General features: G+C 31.3%; 1 protein-coding gene across 1 annotated transcript in view; it reads right to left on the bottom strand.

Moving 5' to 3' along the window:
* The window catches only part of LOC130451422 (potassium voltage-gated channel protein Shal), a 19,102-nt gene extending 9,029 nt beyond the window's left edge, over positions 1–10,073 (bottom strand). The window contains exon 1 of the mRNA XM_056790427.1: positions 7,460–10,073. Within this exon, the coding sequence (XP_056646405.1) occupies positions 7,460–8,571 (1,112 nt within the window). The 5' untranslated portion in view covers positions 8,572–10,073. The remainder of the gene's footprint in view (positions 1–7,459) is intronic.
* Between the last annotated feature and the right edge of the window lie 11,329 nt (positions 10,074–21,402).

Below are 21,402 nucleotides of genomic sequence, written 5' to 3' on the forward strand. Positions count from 1 at the left end.
AAAGAGAGAAAGAGAGAAAGAGAGAGAGAGAAGAGAGAAAGAGAGAAAGAAGAAAGAGAGAAAGAGAGAAAGAGAGAAGAGAGAAAGAGAGAAAGAGAGAAATGCTTTATTGTAAAAAAAATTACAATTTGGGGACAAAAGCTTGTAAAAACTAAAAAACAAACATGAAAATAATAAATATGTATAAGATACAAATAAAACAATATTTCAATATACAGAAGAAAAACCACAATGAATAACAAAATTATAGGTAAGTACATATAAAAACCAGTATGGCAGTATGAGTAGAAAGCGCTTATAAAATATTAATTTGATTTCAGTTGGCAAGTAATTTGTAGTTATTTCTGTAAAATGTTGAGCCCTTAGCTAATTCTGGACATGTTCCGCGTTCCTAAGTGGATAGCCGTGCAACGATCTTTCTGAAATTGGAAGAAAGATTCAAAATTTTTGATCTTTTAAAGAAGTCTCTACAGTGAACCCTGCTGTTTAGTCCTAGTAAATATCTAACAGCTCTCTTCTGTAGTGTGAAGAATCGCTCAAATTGAGTCGTACCACACGTACCCCAGAAGGAGAGGGCATATCGGAGATGCGTCTCAATGGGGGCATAATAGACTGTTGAGGAGGTGGATAAGTTCAGTTCCTTGGAAACTGATCTCAACGCAAAACAGGAGGAACTTAATTTTTAAAATAAGGCGGCAATATGTAAGTCCCATTTCAAGAAATTGTCCAAAACAAGCCATAAGAATTTTACAGAATTAATGACGTCAATGGTAGTGTTATTTAATAAAAAAGGCAGCAATATATTTTTAAATGGTAAAACTTCAATTTTAGAAAGGTTGAGACAGGGAAGATTAGGATCGCACCTTGATTTGATGGTGATTAGGTCACTAAATATGGTCCTATGAAATGCCGTAAGATCAGGGTTGCGCCAAGAGAAACTAGTGTCGTCTGCAAATAGACATGTTTTATGTACCACTGATGTCTAGATAGGCGATGTCGTTTATAAACAGAAGAAACAAAGTAGGGCTTAGTACTGAGCCTTGGGGCACTCCATATTCTATTGGCTTGAAAAGACATCATTGTATCAACCCTTACAAGCTGAGTTCTGTTGTTAAGGTATGTGTTTCCCTTAAACTGCAATTTGTTAATTAAAATATTATGATTAACACAATCGAAAACTTTAGAAAAATCAAAAAAAGTTGTTACGTTGGAGTGATGGCTGTTAAGGCTAGAGTGGACATTATTTAGGAGGTAGAATATTTGTGTATTTGTTAGTAAAAAATCCAAATTTATGGGTAAAAAGTTTTTTGTATTTAAACAGAAATGGTAAAAGCCTCTTTTTGACCAATATTAGATAACGTGGGAAGGAGTGCGATTGAGCGATAATTCGATGCTTGATTTTTAACTCCTCTTTTACGCAGAGGTATAATTCTAGCCGTCTTAAGGCAATTGAGAAAAGTGCCATTTTGAAATGAAACGTTAATTAAAGTAGTAAGGTGATTTAATGTGGAATCGGGCAGACTCGAAAACATTTTTAATGTAAGTCCATCAGTTCCAGATGAATATTTATTCTTGATGTCATTAATTGTATGTTAATGAAAGCGAATCGTGAGGAGTTATAGAATTTGATAAATTTTTGGCTACATTCACAAAGTAATTATTGAGGTTATCAGGTGAAGTAAAGATTATGCTCGATGAAGAAGCTGTATTTCTTAGATAATTCACAATTAACCATGTTTCTTTAAAAAATTACGAAAATTGGCAAGTCTCCTATTATTAAAATATCTTTGGCAGCCTCTATTGTCTTTTGAGTTTTCTGTATAGTTTCACGTAAGTTTTGAAGAAGACACTATCCGAGAATTTCCTTAAGTGAGATAAAGATAGCATTTTATTTGTAGATATACGTATAACTTCAGTGGATCAGGGTTTATTTTGCTTATTTTTAATACGCCTGAGTTACTGACAACGGCGCTTAAAGTTTTGAAAACTTTTTTCCGAAAAGATATGGCATAATTCGTGAGAAGCATTTTTAATATTGGATTTTAACGAAAATTTTGTTAAAGCTGCTTCATGATCGGAGAAACCTGACACGACATAGTCTATACTTCTAGAACTGGTCTTAATTATTCTGGTTGGTGCCGTAATATGCATGATCATACCAACAGAATCAAAAATTGACTGAAGACATTATTGACCAGCACACACACTGTAATAATCAATATTGAGATCGCCACATAGAATTAGTTTGCTTTTTAGAGGTAAGGACTTCAGTAAGGTCAGTGGTTTGTGACAGAAAGTATGCACGTCAGCGTTAGGTGTTCTGTAGATTCAAACAATATAGAGGTCATAAGTCTTGTGGTACACAATAGAAAATTCGAATACTTTCTCTGATATTATATCATTGAACTGTGTTATTTTGAAAAAGTCGTTATTTGTGGACATGATCATAGTACCTCCATGAGATGAATTGGTTCTATTGAATCTGACTACTGTGGTATAGTTTTTGACAAGAACAGGTTCATTATTATTTAACTAATGTTCAGTGATGGCAACAATTTCTAGAAAATTCATCTGTTTTGTGTCTTAGGGATTGAATAATAATAAGAAACAAGCCCAGCATGCTATCTTTAAATCTTTCACAGGGTGCTTACTTCTCCGATTGCGTCATTTTAACTAAAAATTTTTACATTTACCTGGAGAACTACTGGAATAATATTTGCTATGGCTTTCCCTAATTTTTTGAAGCTGTAGAAGTTTCTCCGTTGAATAGAAAGACCTGAAGGCGGAAAGATCTGCTTCAACTTTGGCTGAACCAATACCATACACGTTGTGGAAGCGATAATATAACTCACGCAAGGAATCCACATCGCTAGGGAGGAAATAAAATGCTGAAGGTGTTTTTTTCATTCATCTAATCATTCGTATAATTACATGGGACAATGAAAAGTATATAGACATTTTTATTGCAGAATAACGGAAGAGAACGTACGTTTGAGAAGACTTTCTGTAAACATAGTCATAGCGATAATGAAAAATCAGTTGGAATTGAAGAGTTAACTACTAACCCAAGAATGACAAAGCCATGCTGGTATGCAAAATTTTTAGGTGGGAAAGCATAACAGATTACACTGAAGAAAGTTTTCCTTATGTGAACTACAATAAAATGTGTATAAGTGTAAATTAGACGGAAATGATTATGGAATACCTAATTTTCATTGTGGTATTGAGATTGACCATTCTTTTACGTTTGGTGATTATTCTAAACAATATATGACTTTGTAATGAGAAAATATTATTTCTCTTGTAGCAATTTGAGGTTGTTCTCTTAGTGTAACCTATTGTATATCACGACAAATGATATCTCGATTTTTAAACCTTTTCACCTAATGCGTTCATAGAACAGATTTTTAGCAACCAAAATCGCGCGTCGTTTCAAAAGCTACTTATGGCACAGCAGCGGCGTGTTTTCAAGATGTAAAGAAAGCCGTTGACTACTTCTTCGCAAATCGTTTCGTAAAGGTTTCACAGCCACCTATATTTGGGAGTTTACAGTTGTTCATCTTGGAACTCCGATCGTACTATATACTTATAATGGAGGAAAATAATGACCATAACCCAGACGTTCGACCCTGAAAGACCTTTTTAGGGCGAGATTTTCCGTTAAGAAATCTAAATTTTTGGCTCAACATAATCTTTCAGTTTCAGGGAAATATGCTTTTTATTCACTAGTTAAGACTCTCAAAACAAATTAATAACACATTCACTTGTATTATTGTGAATCATGCGTCTAAATCATCCTTTGTCAAACCGGGATGAGCTTTTAAGTCTGAAGTGTGAAGTGTGAACTCTGGAATAGTCAATCTCCTGTTTAAAGAAAAATGTTTGATCTATTTTGTTAAGTATTCATCTGTTTTTGTGGTCGACAGACATTCCGTCCATTTCTCATTTTTAACTAATTCATTTTATCATCCCAAAACAATACGCAGATAGTAGCATACGCTGATGATCTGGCAAGTCTGGCAAGGGATAAGAAAAGCCTAGAGAAATGTATAGTGCAGTTAACGGAAAGGTCGGTGAAATCGGATTAGAGGTTAATGTCCAAAAATGAAGTATATGTTGGTAACCAAGAGAAGGACAAATAATGAGAGGAAAAAGAGAGATTCAAAGTATATGGGTGTGACAATAGGCGAGACAAATAATAGAAGCATAAAAGTAGCGGAGAGAATCAGAGCGGCAAATAGAGCGTACTGGAGGTATGTAAATTTTTTGAGGATTAAAGATCTGAGCACGATCATAGAGTTGAGAATATACAGAACAGGATTTAGACCAATCATTATATATGGAGCTGAAACCATTTGCCTTTCAAGAAAAGATGAAGAAGATCTTAGCATATTGGAGAGAAAGATCTTAATGAAGATACTGGGACAGATCAAGAGGATACGTGAAAAGGTTCATGATCACGAGATCAAGAACGAGGTGAAAGAGTATGATATAGTGACAGTGATAAAAATCCAGGGGCTTAAATAGTTTGGACATATGCAAAGAAGAGATCCAAAAACCCTGGATAGGTACCAGAGTTGAAGCGACCCACCGTATCGCCAAAGCCGATGGGAATAATAAGTAATGCAGGATATTGCAGCATGCTGGAAGAGGAACTGGAGAGAAATCGTGGAGGATAGAAAGTAGTGAAACAGAATAATGAAGTGAGCAAGCGGAGTGATTCACCGTTAATCTGTAAATATTCCTAAATAATGCATATTTTTTATACGATAAAAATTGACATTTTATTATTTAGTGAATACGTTTTTAATTATAATTCCACAGTATTATAGTGGATGAAATATAAACTCAACAGACGACCAAAAAATGAGTGACTAGGGTCAGCACTGTCAGTGCAATCGTAATACCTAGTTTGTATATGCTTAAATAAATGTAGAAATAGCTTTGTTCACGGGTCAAATTCTGAATCCTTTTAAGGACCGAACGCATGCGTAATTTCAAAATTGTCATTCGCGTGGGTGAAGCTGTAAATTCAGGGAAAACTTTGATAATTATCTTGATTCATTTTATATTAAGCATAGGGATAATATATTGCCAATTTTTTATGGTTCGATATAATAACCATATCGTAAGAAAAAATTTATGAAGAATTCTTAGTTAAACTCATCAAAAAATTCTAGTTATTTATACAATATTTATTCATGATTCAATAAATTGAAACGCAATATAATTAGGTACGCCAAAAATTACGTAAAAAGCAAACAAAAAACAAGGTTCCTATATAGTATGTTCTATTTTAGTAGCACTAGATAGAAATTAAACTATAAAAGTTAAATATAAATCAAATCATAAAATTGATAGATGAGTCAAATTTTATAAGAAATTGGTCAAATATTATAAGAAATTGAACAATAAAATACAAAATATTTTTTACTTTCTATAATTTATTGCAGCAGAGTCAATTCACACAGCGCTATTAATTTGTAAATAGTGTTGTTGGCTGCTCAGCAAATTTTATATTACATCTCGGTCATTTTAAAATGCACTGTACTTTATTCTTTATTTGATACATAGTCACAGAATAAATAAAATGAAACACTTGAAATATATTGAAAAAATACAGAAACACATAATAAGAAATCTCAAAATAACCAAATATATCTTATTTAGAATTAGAACAAAACCATAATATCCAAAATTTACACGGGTAATGAATTCTTATGTACTCAAGTTCTTATGGCTTGTTAGTCAGTTAAATGGAAAACTGGTATACATAATACACCACATTGATATTGATATATAATTTGATTACTTGTTTTGATTGTAGGTCTCCTTTCAAAGAAAATCAGTTTAAAATAACAGGAAATGAATTCACGTTGACAATTTGCGCAATTATATTAATCAATAATTCACCTACATCATGCATATCAAAATAAAAATAAAATCAAAACAAAAAAATCTGTTTTAACAAGAAAGTCAAAAGAAAGTAGTTGTATCAGAATTTATACAATAGAGCTATAAATTTTACTTAAATTGTTTAGGTCTTTTTTATCATTGATTACCGTTCCAATGTATGTGAACAATTTCCAAAAATTCTCTTCTTGATACCGTTTCGAGAATTTTCAAATCTTTAAAATTGATTGTATGGTTTCTTTTAATATCTCATGGTTTGATAACCTTTTCATCTATTTTCTAAATACTATGATGTCTGTCCAATGTAAACAACATCACAATCATTGCAAGGTACTTGATATACAATATTATTTTCATTTTTAGGCGTTTAATATTTTAGTTCAGTGTAACATTTATAACCTATGACTTTTATATAATGTGACATCAAGAACATTAATATTATTTTTTGTTCGATTGATTTCGATTGTGAATTGAAGTTTTTGTGATGAGAATTGAATTTTAGATTTATGCGTTAAATTTTATTTTTCGGTACAGTAGCGATGCAATCATCTACGTAAAAAATATTCATATTAAGTTTGCCTAATATCTTCCATTAAGCTATAACACTTGATATTTCTATGTCTGTATTCTTCATTTTGTCATTCATATACCTTTTACAATCGTAATATGAATATTTGTATATAAAGAACCTACATATAACTAAATGAATACATGTTTGTCAGGAGTTTTTATTTTATAATTCTTTGGTATTAGTTAATAATATATATATAATATAATTTGAAGTTTAATATTGCTATTGTTTTTTGTTTTTCAATTTATTAAAATAGTGATAATATTAAATGTATGCAATCTTATTTTATTTTGAGTTTTGTTATTTAAATGATTGGTGCTGTATTCAATATTACATAAGATATTTATCACAGGTAATACTTTGTCACTATAAATATTTTTTGTACAATTGGGACTAAAGATAAAACATCATTCACTTTATCTGATATTTCAAAATCAGTTAACTTTTCGATCCACTTTGCTTTTAATTCATCTGTATAGTTTTTTTGCATTTCTTTTAAATTGTTTCGGTTCTTTCTTTACATTTTCCCCAAAATTTTTGTAAAATGTAATAAAGAATTAGTTCACCTATTTTAATGTTTATGTCTATCATCAATACATATTCCAATTTCCTAATTCAAGTTGTTTTATCATATCATCATCTGGTAAATGATTTATTAATTTGTGATATTTTCATATAATTCAAAGAAAATCATTTTTCAAGAAATTTTGAATTCTCCAACTACACTACTTTCAATTTATACATCTTCCTACAAAAATACTGAATAATTTAAAAAGAAAATATGTATATAAAAAATCCTCATGAAATTTCTATTGAATTATCAAATATAAATACCATTAAATCCACATGAAATCTAAATGTTCTGATAAAATTGACAAATGACTGTATATTGGAAGCGGAAATAACGTATTTGGAAAGAAAATATACAATTTGATAATTTGGTCTTGAATTAAGTACAAATAAATATTGACTTACCCCAACGTGGTCATTGTGACTATGGTGTACCAAAATGCTGCTGGAATTGACGTAAAGGTTTTCCCAACATTTTTTTCGGCATAGAACATTACAGTTGCAAATATAATGATCGCCATTGCCAATGAAAATACAAGAAATCCTAATTCGGAAGCGCAAGATTTAAGTGTGTAGCCCAAAATTCGAAGACCTTGTGAATGTCTTGAAAATTTGAAAATTCTGAAAACTCTAAATACTCGTAAAGTAACAAATGCACCAGAAACATCATCATTGTCTGTAATACCCAGTCCTATATAATATGGTAAAATAGCAACTACATCTATAATACTCATGACAGACCTTACAAATTTATAACGATTTGGTGCCGCGAACATCCTGAGAAGATACTCTGCCGTAAATATCATTACACAGGCTGTGTCTAAGCAGAAAAACACTATCTTATAACGTTCTCCACAAGGCAAAGAACCAGCACCTCCAGGTCTACTACCGCATGGTACTGTTTCGACAACGTTTGCCATTACTGAAACTGCTATGAAAAACCCTGTTACATAGTAAAATACTAGGGCAGCTGTTGATGTATGAGGATTTTCGAATGCCCTCCACATTTTTTGTCTTATGTTCGTTAATTGCTGAAGATGTTGATCGCCATTTTCTGAGAGTTTATCATCCATAAGTCTTTCGGCATTTTCTCGTTTTCTATCTCTGTAGTCTTCATAACAACAGTCTCCTATGACATCGGGAAGTATACCGAAAAATGCTAATTCTTCATCGTAACTTGTTAAACATTCGTGTTTAGGGTAATGTAATTTACCTGTTCTATAGTAATTCAAAATATGTCTGAAAATATCGGGATCTCTATCAAAGAAGTATTCTTTAACATCTTCATCGTAGAAAAACTCTCTTTCGTTCGATCCTAAGAGAGTGTCTGGATATTTTTCCAATGTATTTCTCCAAGTTTCGAAACGTCGCCCGGACACATTAATTAGTAACTTTTCATCATCGGCCTTTCTTCTGTCTTTTGGTACAGGGGGTGGAGGTAAAGGATGTGTAGCTATGGGCACCCAACCTATGGCCGCCGCCCGCGCGAAAGGCAGCCAAGCGGCGACCGAGGCCATGCTATGAGGAGGAATGTTCACACAATATTTATTTTCTTTAAATATTGACTAAATGATTCTATCGAATCTTATAACACTATTAACTATCTCACTTCCACGTTAAGGCTGCTGTGAATGGAAATTTTAATGAAATTTCAACTAACACTCACCACCGTGTTATTTGTTTTGTAGTAATTAAAGCAGAACCGGAGAGCCAGTCTGCATTTACATGTACGTTTATCCATACATGACTATTGAAGTACACTAAGTCAATTAGGAAGATGTAAATATTGGAAAATACGTGCGCGCGATATTAAATCATCATTCTTTGTTTCAATATGTAATCTGAACCTAGAGCACTGCTGCAACGGCGTCGAGGGATCGAGGATAGAGTCAAGCCAGCTACCGAATGTGATAGAATGAGAGAGAAGGGAAGTGAGCGGGGATAACGATCAAACAGCGTGTTTCAGGATTTTTAGACGCGGCGCGGCACGATGTCTCGTCTGGGCAACGCCGCTATGCTTACGTTTACGCTTTCGAGCAAAGCCCATCGATTCCCGCCGAAAAATTAATAAAATCAGAGACGTCCCTAAAATAATGAAATCGGATTTTTCCGAAATTGTAATGATTAATGTTTAAACAATTGTTATAGAGACTGTATAAGTTAATAATGGTGAATACAAATACTTATTCCACAATGTTCATTTTATAATGATAAACGCAAGTTTTCAACTTTACATGAAATTGGAGTATTAAAAATAAACAGTTGGATCTAGGACAAATATATTTCAATTTTTTATGGTTACGTATCAAAAGTGTGTATTATGTTAACTTCAAGCTATTTATCAAAGCAACAAGAAATCTCTATTTTTTTCAAATCTATATAATTATTTACTACCGTGACAATAACGTCAAATTATATATAATTCTACATTAAAAGATGAACATTCCTTTAGTCTTGGTATTATGAATCAATTTGTTATATTTAGATGTCTCTTGGAATGGAATATAGTGTATGTACAAATTTTTTTTGTACGTCTATGCTTAAATCTACTGATCCAGACATCTCAACATCCAACTTTCTACCGGCACATGCGCTTATGTGAAGTTTATTAAATTATACGACGCATGTTCCTTTTAATCGATTCAAATCTTTCGAGTGCATTGCGTCGAATAGATCTAAATACCATTATTGCTGTCTTACTCATAATAATTATCTCTTTTGTTCTAAACATAGCATTAAGTGCTGTTTCATTAACTACTTTATTTTTACCAGTAGCCGATTTTTAATTTTGGTAATACAGACAATTATGGAAAAGTTTTAATGTTGAAATAGAAATAATATGAATTGTAATTAAAAAGGCTGTTTTAATACTTAATGTGAACAAGATTTACTTTATATGTCGCTGTGAAAAAGTTATTTTCTCATAAACTATAGAATGTTGTAGTGTTTAAAATGGCTAAAATTGAGATTATAATTTTTCTTCGTTTTTTCTCTACATGTTTTGATAAAACAATAAATCAAATTAACTAAAATTTCACTACAATCTCATCATATTAATATGATTTTTCAACAAAAATGCGTCTTATAATATAATATATTTGGCTCCAAAAATCTAATTCATAATAAGAATTCAATTCCTAAGTATAAAGAAATTTATCAAATATCTAACAATTAAGAAATTAGTTAGAAATATGTATATATATATATATATATATATATATATATATATATATATATATATATAAATATATGAATTGTAAAGAAGTCTTTGCCAGCTTTTATGAGCGGTTTTTTATTGGGAACGTGGCAAGGAAACACCAAAGTGGACTAACTTTGGGATTTCGAATACTTATGTATTCATCGACTGGGGGATAATTAATTAAGATTTTCGGTGATATTTGATATTGTTAATGCTTGTAAAAATTTTAAACTCATAGAATTCAGAATTCAATATTCAAATTGTCGTTGATAGAAATATATATATATATATATATATATATATATATATATATATATATATATATATATAAATTTCTTATTTCTTAGACCTTTTGATATATTAATGCATCTAAATGTTCTTGATTTTAGGTTTCTTTATATACAAATATTCCTATTACCATTGTGAAAAGTACATTAATGCACAAATGGGAAAAAATTAAAGAATATGCAGAAATACCTCAAATTGAATTTATTACAGCTATAGAACTAACAAATACAACAACATATTTCAAATATGAAAATGAAATATACAAACAAATTGATGGTTGTGCTATGGGAGCTTCCATTTCAAGTGTTATAGCACAATTAGTAATGGAAGATCTTGAGGAAAGGGCCCTAAGCAAACTTGATATAAATATTCCATTTTTTTCCGATATCTAGACTGCATTACTGCTGTACCAAAGAATCAGATCGAAAACATAAATGAAAAATTTAATTCTTATCATGAAAAACTTCAAATCACAATCGAGGTTGAGCAAAATAATAGAATCAATTTTCTTGATGTCTCATTATATAAAATTAACAATAACATAAAAACAGAATGGTATACGAAACCAACTTGGTCCTCAAGATATTTAAACTTCAATTCGTGTCAGCCTATGTTACAAAAAAGATCAGTGATAGATCTATCCAACTATCAGATCCTGAATTTAGATGCTTAGCTATTCAAAAAGCAAAAACTGCATTGAAAGAAAATAATTATCCGGAAAAAATGATAAATAACATTCAAGAAAAGGATAAACAGATACTGCAATCAATTGAAACACAAAACAGAAACGAAACATCAAAACATAAAACAATTTTTCTTACCATATGTACAAGGACTTTCCCAACAATTATCGAATTATTTCAATAAATATGATTTTAGTATAAGTCATACTAATACATTATCCAAATATTTCACTAAATTAAAATCTAAAACACCAAAACACAAAAGAAGTAATATTATATATCAAGTGCCTTGTACTAATTGTGACGCTGTCTACATAGAGCAAACATCTCAGTATTTAGAAAATAGACTAAGAGGTCATCAGTACGATAAATAAAATAGAACTGCATTAACGAACCATGAGATATCAAAAAAAACATAAATTCAATTATAAAGATTCAAAAATTCTTCAAACGGAATCTAAAACACGAAAAAGGGAATTTTTAGAAATGGTTCACATTCATAGGAACGAAAAAGCTATAAATGATAAAAAAGATCTAAATAATATATAATTTTTCTTATTCGAACAAAGTTCTAAGTTGATTTTGTCCTTATGTATGTTTCGATCTTTGAAAGTAATTAGTGATAATAAAAAAACGAAAATAAATGTGTAAACAAAACATTAAGTCACAGTGGCGTAAGGAGTAACAAAAAGTAAATGAGTGAGATAAATATGCTTGTACAACTTTCAATACTAAGTGAAACAATACTCGATAAAATCAAGTATTCTTTAACGAGAAACGGTCAAAAGTCAAAATGATATCATCATACATAAAATGAAAATTCAGATGGGTACAATACGAGACAAATAAGTGAAAACATATGAAACATTAGTCAATAACTTAACAAGTAAGCGATTAAATTTTCAAGCTATCATGATAGCAGGTGGTAATATTAAAATTATTGTAATAATTCCAGAAACCCAACAAGTACTTTGAATGATACAAAGCTCAAATGGTAGTCCTTCGAAGATAAGCAATCTAGGCTCCTTAAGATAGTAGTGAAAAAATTGCATCAAACTCGCCGAGTAATGGATATAATAGAAGATCTAGGAAATGAAGGATGCATTCCATTAGCACTCCTTGCACTTTATTTCAGTAAAGAAGAAAATGCTAAAAAATATACGAAATCATTGATATATTACACAAGACAGTAGAAGCTTAGTGCTAAAGATGCCAGGAGTATAGAGATACTCAAAACTATTGTGAAAGGGAACCAAGATGTGTAAAATGTATAGGAAAATACTCAACCAAAGATTGCAAAAAGCATCAAAATAAATAACAAAAATGCGTACAGTGTAGGGAAGCTCAACCGACCATCTACAGAAAATTCACCACAGCTGTAGCTTTCCAAAAAAGAAGCGAAACAAAGAAACAAGTTACACGGAACGACTCTAATTCAATAACAAATATGTTATAAATATTAATAGGATGCATGAATGAAAAAGAAGAATTCAACAAAATAGTCTTAGAAAGACTAAATAGGATAAGAGCTAATAGAGGCTAAAATGGCATATAAACTATAAATATTACAATATTACACTGGAACGCAAATGGCCTCCTGCAGTATAAGCAAGAACTATTATTAAGCCTCAATACTCAAAAAGTTTGTTATATATGTTTAATATCAGAGACACACATAACAACACGAATAAATATATCATGCATCTCACTCTAGATACTAGATAGTGAAGGAGCGACAAAAATAGTAAAAGACAATATGATACACTATGAAATGCAAAATGTATAAAATGAAGCAATATAAGAATAAGTATCAAAACAAACCATAATTTAAAAAAAACTAAATCCATTCCTTTAATACACTCTGTGATAAATTTTTCATTGGAGCTGATAGTAATGCAAAAAATATTAATTGGGATTCTGGACTAATCAATCCAAAAGATAAAAAAGTACATACTGCTATAAATAGAAAATTCCATTCAACTGAAAAACTCATATACTGGCCCAGCCATAGATTTGATTGATTTTGTTATCTCAAGAGAAGTAACTATGAATTTCATAAAAATTGAGGATGCTGAAGAACCAAATTCAGATCATTTTCCTATATTACTCACAATTAGCGAATACATTATAATAAGAGAATATAAACAAACTTTACCTAATAACTAGACTGACTGGGAAAGTTTTGAATTTAACAAAAATTAAGTGGTAGAATTGAAAAACTAATGATAAATATACAGCAAGCATCATAGAGCAATACCAAACAAATTACAAAATAAATGAAAGATCACAACTTTCCCAAAGAAATCAGAAAACTAGTTCAATGAAAAATAAAAGCCAAAAAAACGAGGCGTAAGATCAGAGCTGCAGAAAATAAAAGCACAGCAAATAGGGAAAGAAATAGACAAAATCAAAAACGAATTCCGAAACCATTATCTAAGTGATCAACTCTTCTATACAGCCACACAACCTTTAACAACGCCTTAAGTTAAGAGTGACAGTGTCAATAGTTTAAAACACTTCTTCCTTATAGTTCACTGACTTCTAAGCGTTTCCGTTTACTCCATTGTATTTGTCATAGATTTTGTTTGCTGTTTATTAATCCGTAAGCATTCTATTATAATATGAAACGCAATTATAAAAGAGGCGCAGAAAAGAAACGAGAGAAAAAATTAATGTCAGCACGGCTGCACAAACCAAAGACAGATGGAAATGAAGTACAATAGGCAGGCTGGCCATACGTCCCGGTTTGGCCGGGACAGTCCCGTTTTAGACCACTTTTTTGGCCGTCCCGTCGGTTTCCGAAAATAATCTACAATGTCCCGGTTTCAATGAAATTATGCTAAAAATAAATATTTTTACAAATCTAAGTAATAACTTACTTATCAACAGTTTCATCGTATCTCATAAAAGCTTACAGCAATTGGAATACAGTCAGTACAGTATTAAAAAGTGTACAAGTATTCATAGTTTCTGTGCTGCTTCGAGCATATTTGCGTGCAGCGACTGTACTTCGCCAAGAGCATAGCTTTTCTTGCTGACTGTACCGCCGCGCTTGCGCAAGTCGGCGACAGCCGCCATTGCCAGTCAAGAGTTCTCGCTACTCACCAGCAGTCGCCAGTCTGGTCTGATGTATTAACTCTGTGTGTACAACTACAGTCGTATACGTGTGCTCGGTTTTGTGAACTTCGTCTGTGTAAACTTGTGATTTGTAAGTGTCATATAGTAATGTGAATAATGTCTCTCTCAAAACAGCAAAAACGGTTATGTGTTTTCAATGACGATTTGGAGAGAGAATTTAAGTTTATTAAAACTGACATTTCTACTACTGACAGATCCATTTTGAAGATAGAGAAAGATAATATCTCAGCTACTGAAGTTGCTTGGCGCATAAGCTCACTCAAAAGTGTGATGAAATCTAGAGAGGAAGAGGAATTTATTCCAACTAATGTGATAATACTAATATTAGACTTAGAGAAGGAAGGAGAACTGAATGTCCAAGACTTTAAAACAACTGTGAGAAAGTTTTACAAAACATGTGTTGACTACTTAGACAAATGGGAATCGAGCTTCGGTGGCGTACAAAACTTGAAGTGGATTTTACTACAAACAGTTCCGTCATGGAGTGATATCTAGACCAGCCTGTCTAATCTAAATGCACAGCAGATAAAGGAAATATCTGAGGATCAAGCTGAAGAAACCAAACTCTTTGATCAGTGGCTGTGTGTAAAAGAGATTGTGTCTGAAAACATAAAGGAATGGAACAGAGTGGACAAAACAAAGGCTAAAACTCCTGTTGACGAGAGATGGAAGCAAATATTTTCAAAGCTTAATAGTGAGGACATTGCATATGATGCTATTTTAACAGTAGTTGAATTTGCAATGTGTTTGCCAGGAACCAGTGCTCCCGTAGAAAGAGTTTTTTCTTTATGAACATCTGAAAAATCACGTCTTGATGTTATGACAATGAGTTCAATGTTGATGGTTCGAGTAAATTTTAAATACACTTGTGACCAGTTATACGAGATGCTTTTGAAAAGCAAAAATGTATTGAGACAGATAAGTTCTTCCCAAAAGTACTTTTGGTATGATAAAGATAAAGTTGATAAGCAGGCCGGACCCTCAAACAGACTAGGAGGTCCAACAGACAAACAAAGTTTTTAATTCAACAGACTTTCCATGTGTAGCCAAAGCTACAAATATTACTAAATAATTAAATGCAAACTATGTTTTATCTACAGTGGGAACAATAAATTGGAGGAATATAAATAACTCTAGTTTTGATTCAACAACAAACTCAACCCATTCCCAAAAAGTCTAAGGTAAACCACCCTAATTAATTACGATCACCTACCTAACACCATTGATTTTAAATTCTGATTTTGTCCATATAATAGCCTCCGCCAAATATTTTAATGTATGAAATTTGTTTTTTGGAATAAGACTGAGAAATATTTATATATCTTTTTACTTTGTACAAATAAGAATCAAAGATCAACGACGGTATTAGGTAGGTGACTGCATTTAGGGTGGTACCGGTTTACCTTATAGGTTTTCGGACTACAGAGGAACCCCCCTCCCCCCGAAGTACTGCAATGTCTTGGTCCAGGCTAGGACATTTATGGCCACCCTAACAATAGGCCTACATAAAAAAACAAGAATAGATATCACTATGAACGATGTTATGATTTAATTTTTATTTTACTTAACACATTTCGAGCGGATGTCATTCTGGAATGTCGAGTGCGATTCACTTGCGTATGCTTACGTCGTAGGCAACTTGAATAAGGTCTGGTGGAGTCACCGTTCGCCGGAACAGGTATAAAATTTGTACGGAGCTTTACTAAAGTCTATTGTGTTGAAGGGTAAAAACCATTTTATAATGAGCGAGCCTTCTCCGTTTCGGGAATATGTATTTAATTTTAAAGGTAGGGGAAAAACCTTTTTGTTGTTAACTCTTATTGTTTTCTTCAAAAAAAAATATACTATTACTAAAAATAATTAAAAATATTCAAATATTTAACTACTAAAACACAAAAAATTAAAACTTATTTAATTTATATATATATATATATATATATATATATATATATATATATATATATATATATATGTATATATATATATATGTATATGTATATATATATATATGTATATATATATATATATGTATATATATATATATATATATATATATATATATATATATATATGTCACCTACGCCATTGCCCTTAGGTGGACAATATATTGTGCTGATTAAGAACTTATTTTATTGTAGAATTGCTTATCTTGTGTTTACCAAAAGATTATTTAATTCACGTTTGTAATAAAAAATATCAGTCTTGTAATTGAAGTTGTTGGTAGAATTTATGTTAAAAATAAAGTTAGTTTTTAAAAACACGGTTGCAGTAAATTAAAAGTTAAGTGGCGCAGTCAGTAGGATAGTCAATCGGAAGATAAAGCATATAACATTCGGTTCGTTTCTACGATTTGTTGACTGTTCGAACAAGTAAAGTTAAATTATTGGAACTCTTAGTTGGGCGAACTGAGTAACTCAACTAGAAGATCTGTGTTGTGCTAGAAACCGGAAGAATCAAGAGGATATTGGTTGTTCCTGTGCAGTCCGAGCCAATGGAAAGGATCTTCATTCTATTGCTGTAAGTGTTTTTAATGTCATATAGAGGAAATATTAATTATTTACTTGACACATCTGACGATTCTGACTCAAATTCTGATTCAAATAACTCAAATTCAGGCTCAAACTCTGTTAATACTAAAATAAAATTTAACTTAGCATCACCAAAACTTTTTTCTACGAACAATTTTAATAAAATGGCTACTCCACAATTATCTATTTTAAAAAAGGAGTATCTTGATATGATACCCGAATTTGATGGAAACAATGCATTAGATAGAGATATTTACACTTTAAGTATAGAACTTTCAGAAATGAAACAAGGTAATGAAACGCCTTTCGAATTTTATAATAGAATTCAACATTTATTAAATCTTCAAATTTCTTATCTCACGACACATTCTAATGTTAGTGAACATTTAATTTTGGGTAATTACTTTAAAAATTTCGCTCTCAGAGTATTGCTACGCGGTTTAAAAGAACCTTTAGGCACATTAATGCGTACGAAAAATCCAGAAAATTTGAATGTTCTTACAAATGATTTTCAAGTTTATATGACCCAGAATAATCATCCGAAAAATGTTTTTTCACCCTTGAATACGCAAAATAATTCACATAAAAATAAAACCAATTTCCAAAATAATGTGGCATATAGGCAGCCATCTCCTAGGCAAAATCCTATTCCGAATTATCAATATACTAATCGAAATTCCGCTCAAACCCACAAAATCGTCCTTCAACTTCTTACACTCCTTCTAATAGGAATAATTCAAACTTTTCTAATAATGGTCAAAACGTCTTTAAACCCAATCAGAACCAAAGATTTCCAAATCCAACTCCAATGAGTATGTCTACAAGAAATATATCTAGACCCCCTCAAAATTATCAAAATAGGTTCCAACACAATCCGAATCAACCTAGAAATTTTATCACGGAAGAACTCCATAATATAGACGATTCTGATTGCACTAATGATGAATCCGATAATTTTTTAGAGACACCAGCCTCGGAACCAAACCAAACATTATCGAATTGTTAAACTTAAATAATTCAGAAAGCGTGTTACCCTATATAATTTTTCCAGAACAAAATCTTAAGGTTTTAATTGATACTGGTAGCACAAGATCCTTTGTGACACCAGCAGTTGCTGAGAAATATTTCAAAAAATCTTATGTCAAAAAACCCTTCCATGTAAAATCTGCCTTTGGTAGCAGTCAACAAAATTTCTGCACACTCATTCCAATCCCTAAAATGTTTAATTATAGGAAACCGCTCAATTTAGAATATTGCGTTTTCAAATTTCACGATCATTTTGATTGTTTGTTAGGATTGGATAATTTAAAAATACTTAATGCAATTATCGATTTAAATAATTATTTGCTTATGACTCCTTATAGTCAAATTAAATTGAATTACTTTGACATTAAAACTGGATCCACGAATTGTATAGTAGTGCCTCCACGTTGTGAACAAGTAATTAAATTAAATATTGAAAATGTAAAAAATGGTAATGTAATTATACCATATACACGAATTGGGAAATTAGAAATCCCTGAATGTTTAACAAAAGTTGAAAATAATATAGCTTTATGTACAATTTTAAATCCTTCAGAATCCAACTTTCGAGTAGATTTAAGCCCTTCTATTAGTGTTGAGACATTCGATGAATACGAACAAACCCTCAGCCCAAATTTTAATGAAATTTATTGTGAAAATGTTAAATTTGATGTTTCGAAAGTTAGAACTGAACACATGAATTCCGAAGAGAAACAATCTGTATTAAAATTAATTCAAGAGTATAGTGATATTTTTCATGTTGAAGGAAATCAGCTCACCTTCACAAGTAAAATAAAACATCACATTAAAACTTCTAATGAAATACCTATTTATTCAAAATCATACAGGTATCCTGAGATTCACCGAACGGAAATTCAAAATCAAATACGAAAAATGTTAAGTAATAATATTATTAGACCATCCAATTCTCCATGGTCTAGCAATATTTGGATAGTCCCAAAGAAGCTAGATGCTTCTCAAAAGCCGAAGTTTCGACTCGTTGTTGACTATCGAAAACTGAATGAGATCACAATCGGAGATCGATATCCATTGCCAGATATTACAACGTTACTAGACAAGCTTGGACGTTGTCAATATTTTACAACATTAGATCTCGCTTCTGGTTTCCATCAGATCGAAATGGCTGAGGAGGATATTCCGAAAACAGCCTTTAATGTAGAAAACGGGCACTATGAATATGTGCGCATGCCTATGGGTCTGAAAGGAGCTCCTGCAAACTTTCAAAGGGTCATGGACAATATCCTAATGGGTATACAGAACGAAAAATGTTTGGTGTACCTTGATGATATAATTGTGTTCAGTACCAGTTTACAAGAACACATCACAAATTTAAAAGAAGTATTCAATAGATTAAGAGAATCTAATTTTAAATTACAAATTGATAAATGCGAATTCTTGCGAAAAGAAGTAGCATATCTGGGACATATTGTCACGCCAGAAGGTGTAAAACCGAACCCAGATAAAATTTTAGCAATTCAAAAATTTCCAATACCAAAAAATTCAAAACAATTAAAAGGTTTCCTTGGACTCCTAGGATATTACCGAAAATTTATAGAAGATTTTTCAAAACTAACTAAACCATTAACTATTAGACTGAAAAAAGATGCAATTATTAATGTAAACGATTCAGATTACGTCGAATGCTTTGAAATGTGTAAAAATCTGTTGATGAATGAACCAATACTTCAATATCCAGATTTTACAAAACCCTTTAACCTTACCACAGATGCCAGCAATTATGCTTTAGGTGCTGTTCTAAGTCAAGGCAAAATAGGCTCTGATTTACCTGTGGCTTACGCCAGCAGAACCCTAAATGATTCAGAATGCAACTATTCTGTAATCGAGAAAGAACTTCTTGCCATAGTTTGGGCAACCAAATACTTCCGCCCCTATCTTTTTGGCAGAAAATTTACAATAGTTACCGATCATAAACCACTCCAGTGGTTATTCTCACTTAAAGATCCAAGTTCAAAACTTGTTAGATGGCGCTTGAAACTTGAGGAATATGATTATGATATTGTATACAAAAAGGGTGCTTTAAATACCAATAGCGATTGTTTATCCCGAATTCAAATAAATATCAATGAAACTGAATTACAAGAACCTCAATGTTCTAAAAAATTACTAGTTTATATGGACAAATTTCATAAAAAACTCTCATCAACTCCCGACGATAATGTATCGCTAATAGTTGAAACAGATAACGAAAGTAATAATAATGAGAATGACGACGAAGATATAACTGTTCATACAAATGAGGAAAATCCTGTAATTGGTATACCAATTTCAGATTCAGCGATAAATGTTGGTAAAAATCAATTAATATTTTCGGTAGTAAATTTCGAACCAGCCGTACCTACTATTATGAAACTGTATGAAAATAAACGAAGAATTGTTGTGCAATTATCTAAAAACAATTTTGAGCAAGATGTCATTAATTTCGTGAAAGAATACATAGTACCAAAAACTAAATATTTTATTTATTTCGAAAACCCAATTTATGAAAAATTCAGTGTCGTTCTACAAAATCACTTTCAAGATTCTCAAATTGACTTTGTTAAATGTAATAAAAAATTAATAGATGTTCCCTTAAATGAAATTAAAGAAGTGATTCAAAATTACCACGAAGGTAAGACTAATCATAGAGGACTAGATGAAACTGAAAATCAATTAAAAACTTTGTATTACTGGCCAAATCAAAGAGCATCTATACAAACTTATATAAACAAATGTGAAGTTTGCCAGATAAGCAAATATGATAGAAAACCAATAAAACCATTTTTAAATGTTACCCCCACAGCTACTAAACCTTTTCAAATTTTGCATTTAGACACGATAACCTTAGAAAATAGTAAATTTCTTACGATAATAGATTCATTTTCCAAATATGGTCAAATGTATGGATTAAAATCTAGACAAGGAATAGAGGTAGCTCATAGTCTAATTAAATATTTTACACACCACTGTATACCAGAACAAATAATTTCGGACAATGGAACTGAGTTAAAAAATTCTGTTGTAAAAGAACTATTAGAAACGCATAAAATTAAAATTCATTTCATAAGCTCTCAACATCCAGAATCGAATGGAATTGCTGAAAAATTCCACTCTACGATTATTGAACACGTCAGACTTTTGAATAATCAAAAAGATTTTAAAAATGAGACTATTGAAAATAAAATACTTTACGCATTATTAGCCTATAATAATAGCGTTCATTCTGCAACAAAATTGAAACCAAACGAAATAATTACCGGACACATAACCAGTAACACACCTTTCGATATAGAAATTGATAAACAAGTAGTTAATAATTATATACAAAATCATAAAGATAAAATGAAAATTATATACTCGAATTTAAATAAAAAATTACAGGAAAATAAATCAAAAGTAATCTCTAAAGCAAATAAAAGCCGTGAAGAATTACCAGATACAATACCCACTAAAGTGTATGTACGTAATAAA

This window comes from Diorhabda sublineata, chromosome X, assembly GCF_026230105.1.
Source record: "Diorhabda sublineata isolate icDioSubl1.1 chromosome X, icDioSubl1.1, whole genome shotgun sequence".
Lineage (NCBI taxonomy): Eukaryota > Metazoa > Arthropoda > Insecta > Coleoptera > Chrysomelidae > Diorhabda > Diorhabda sublineata.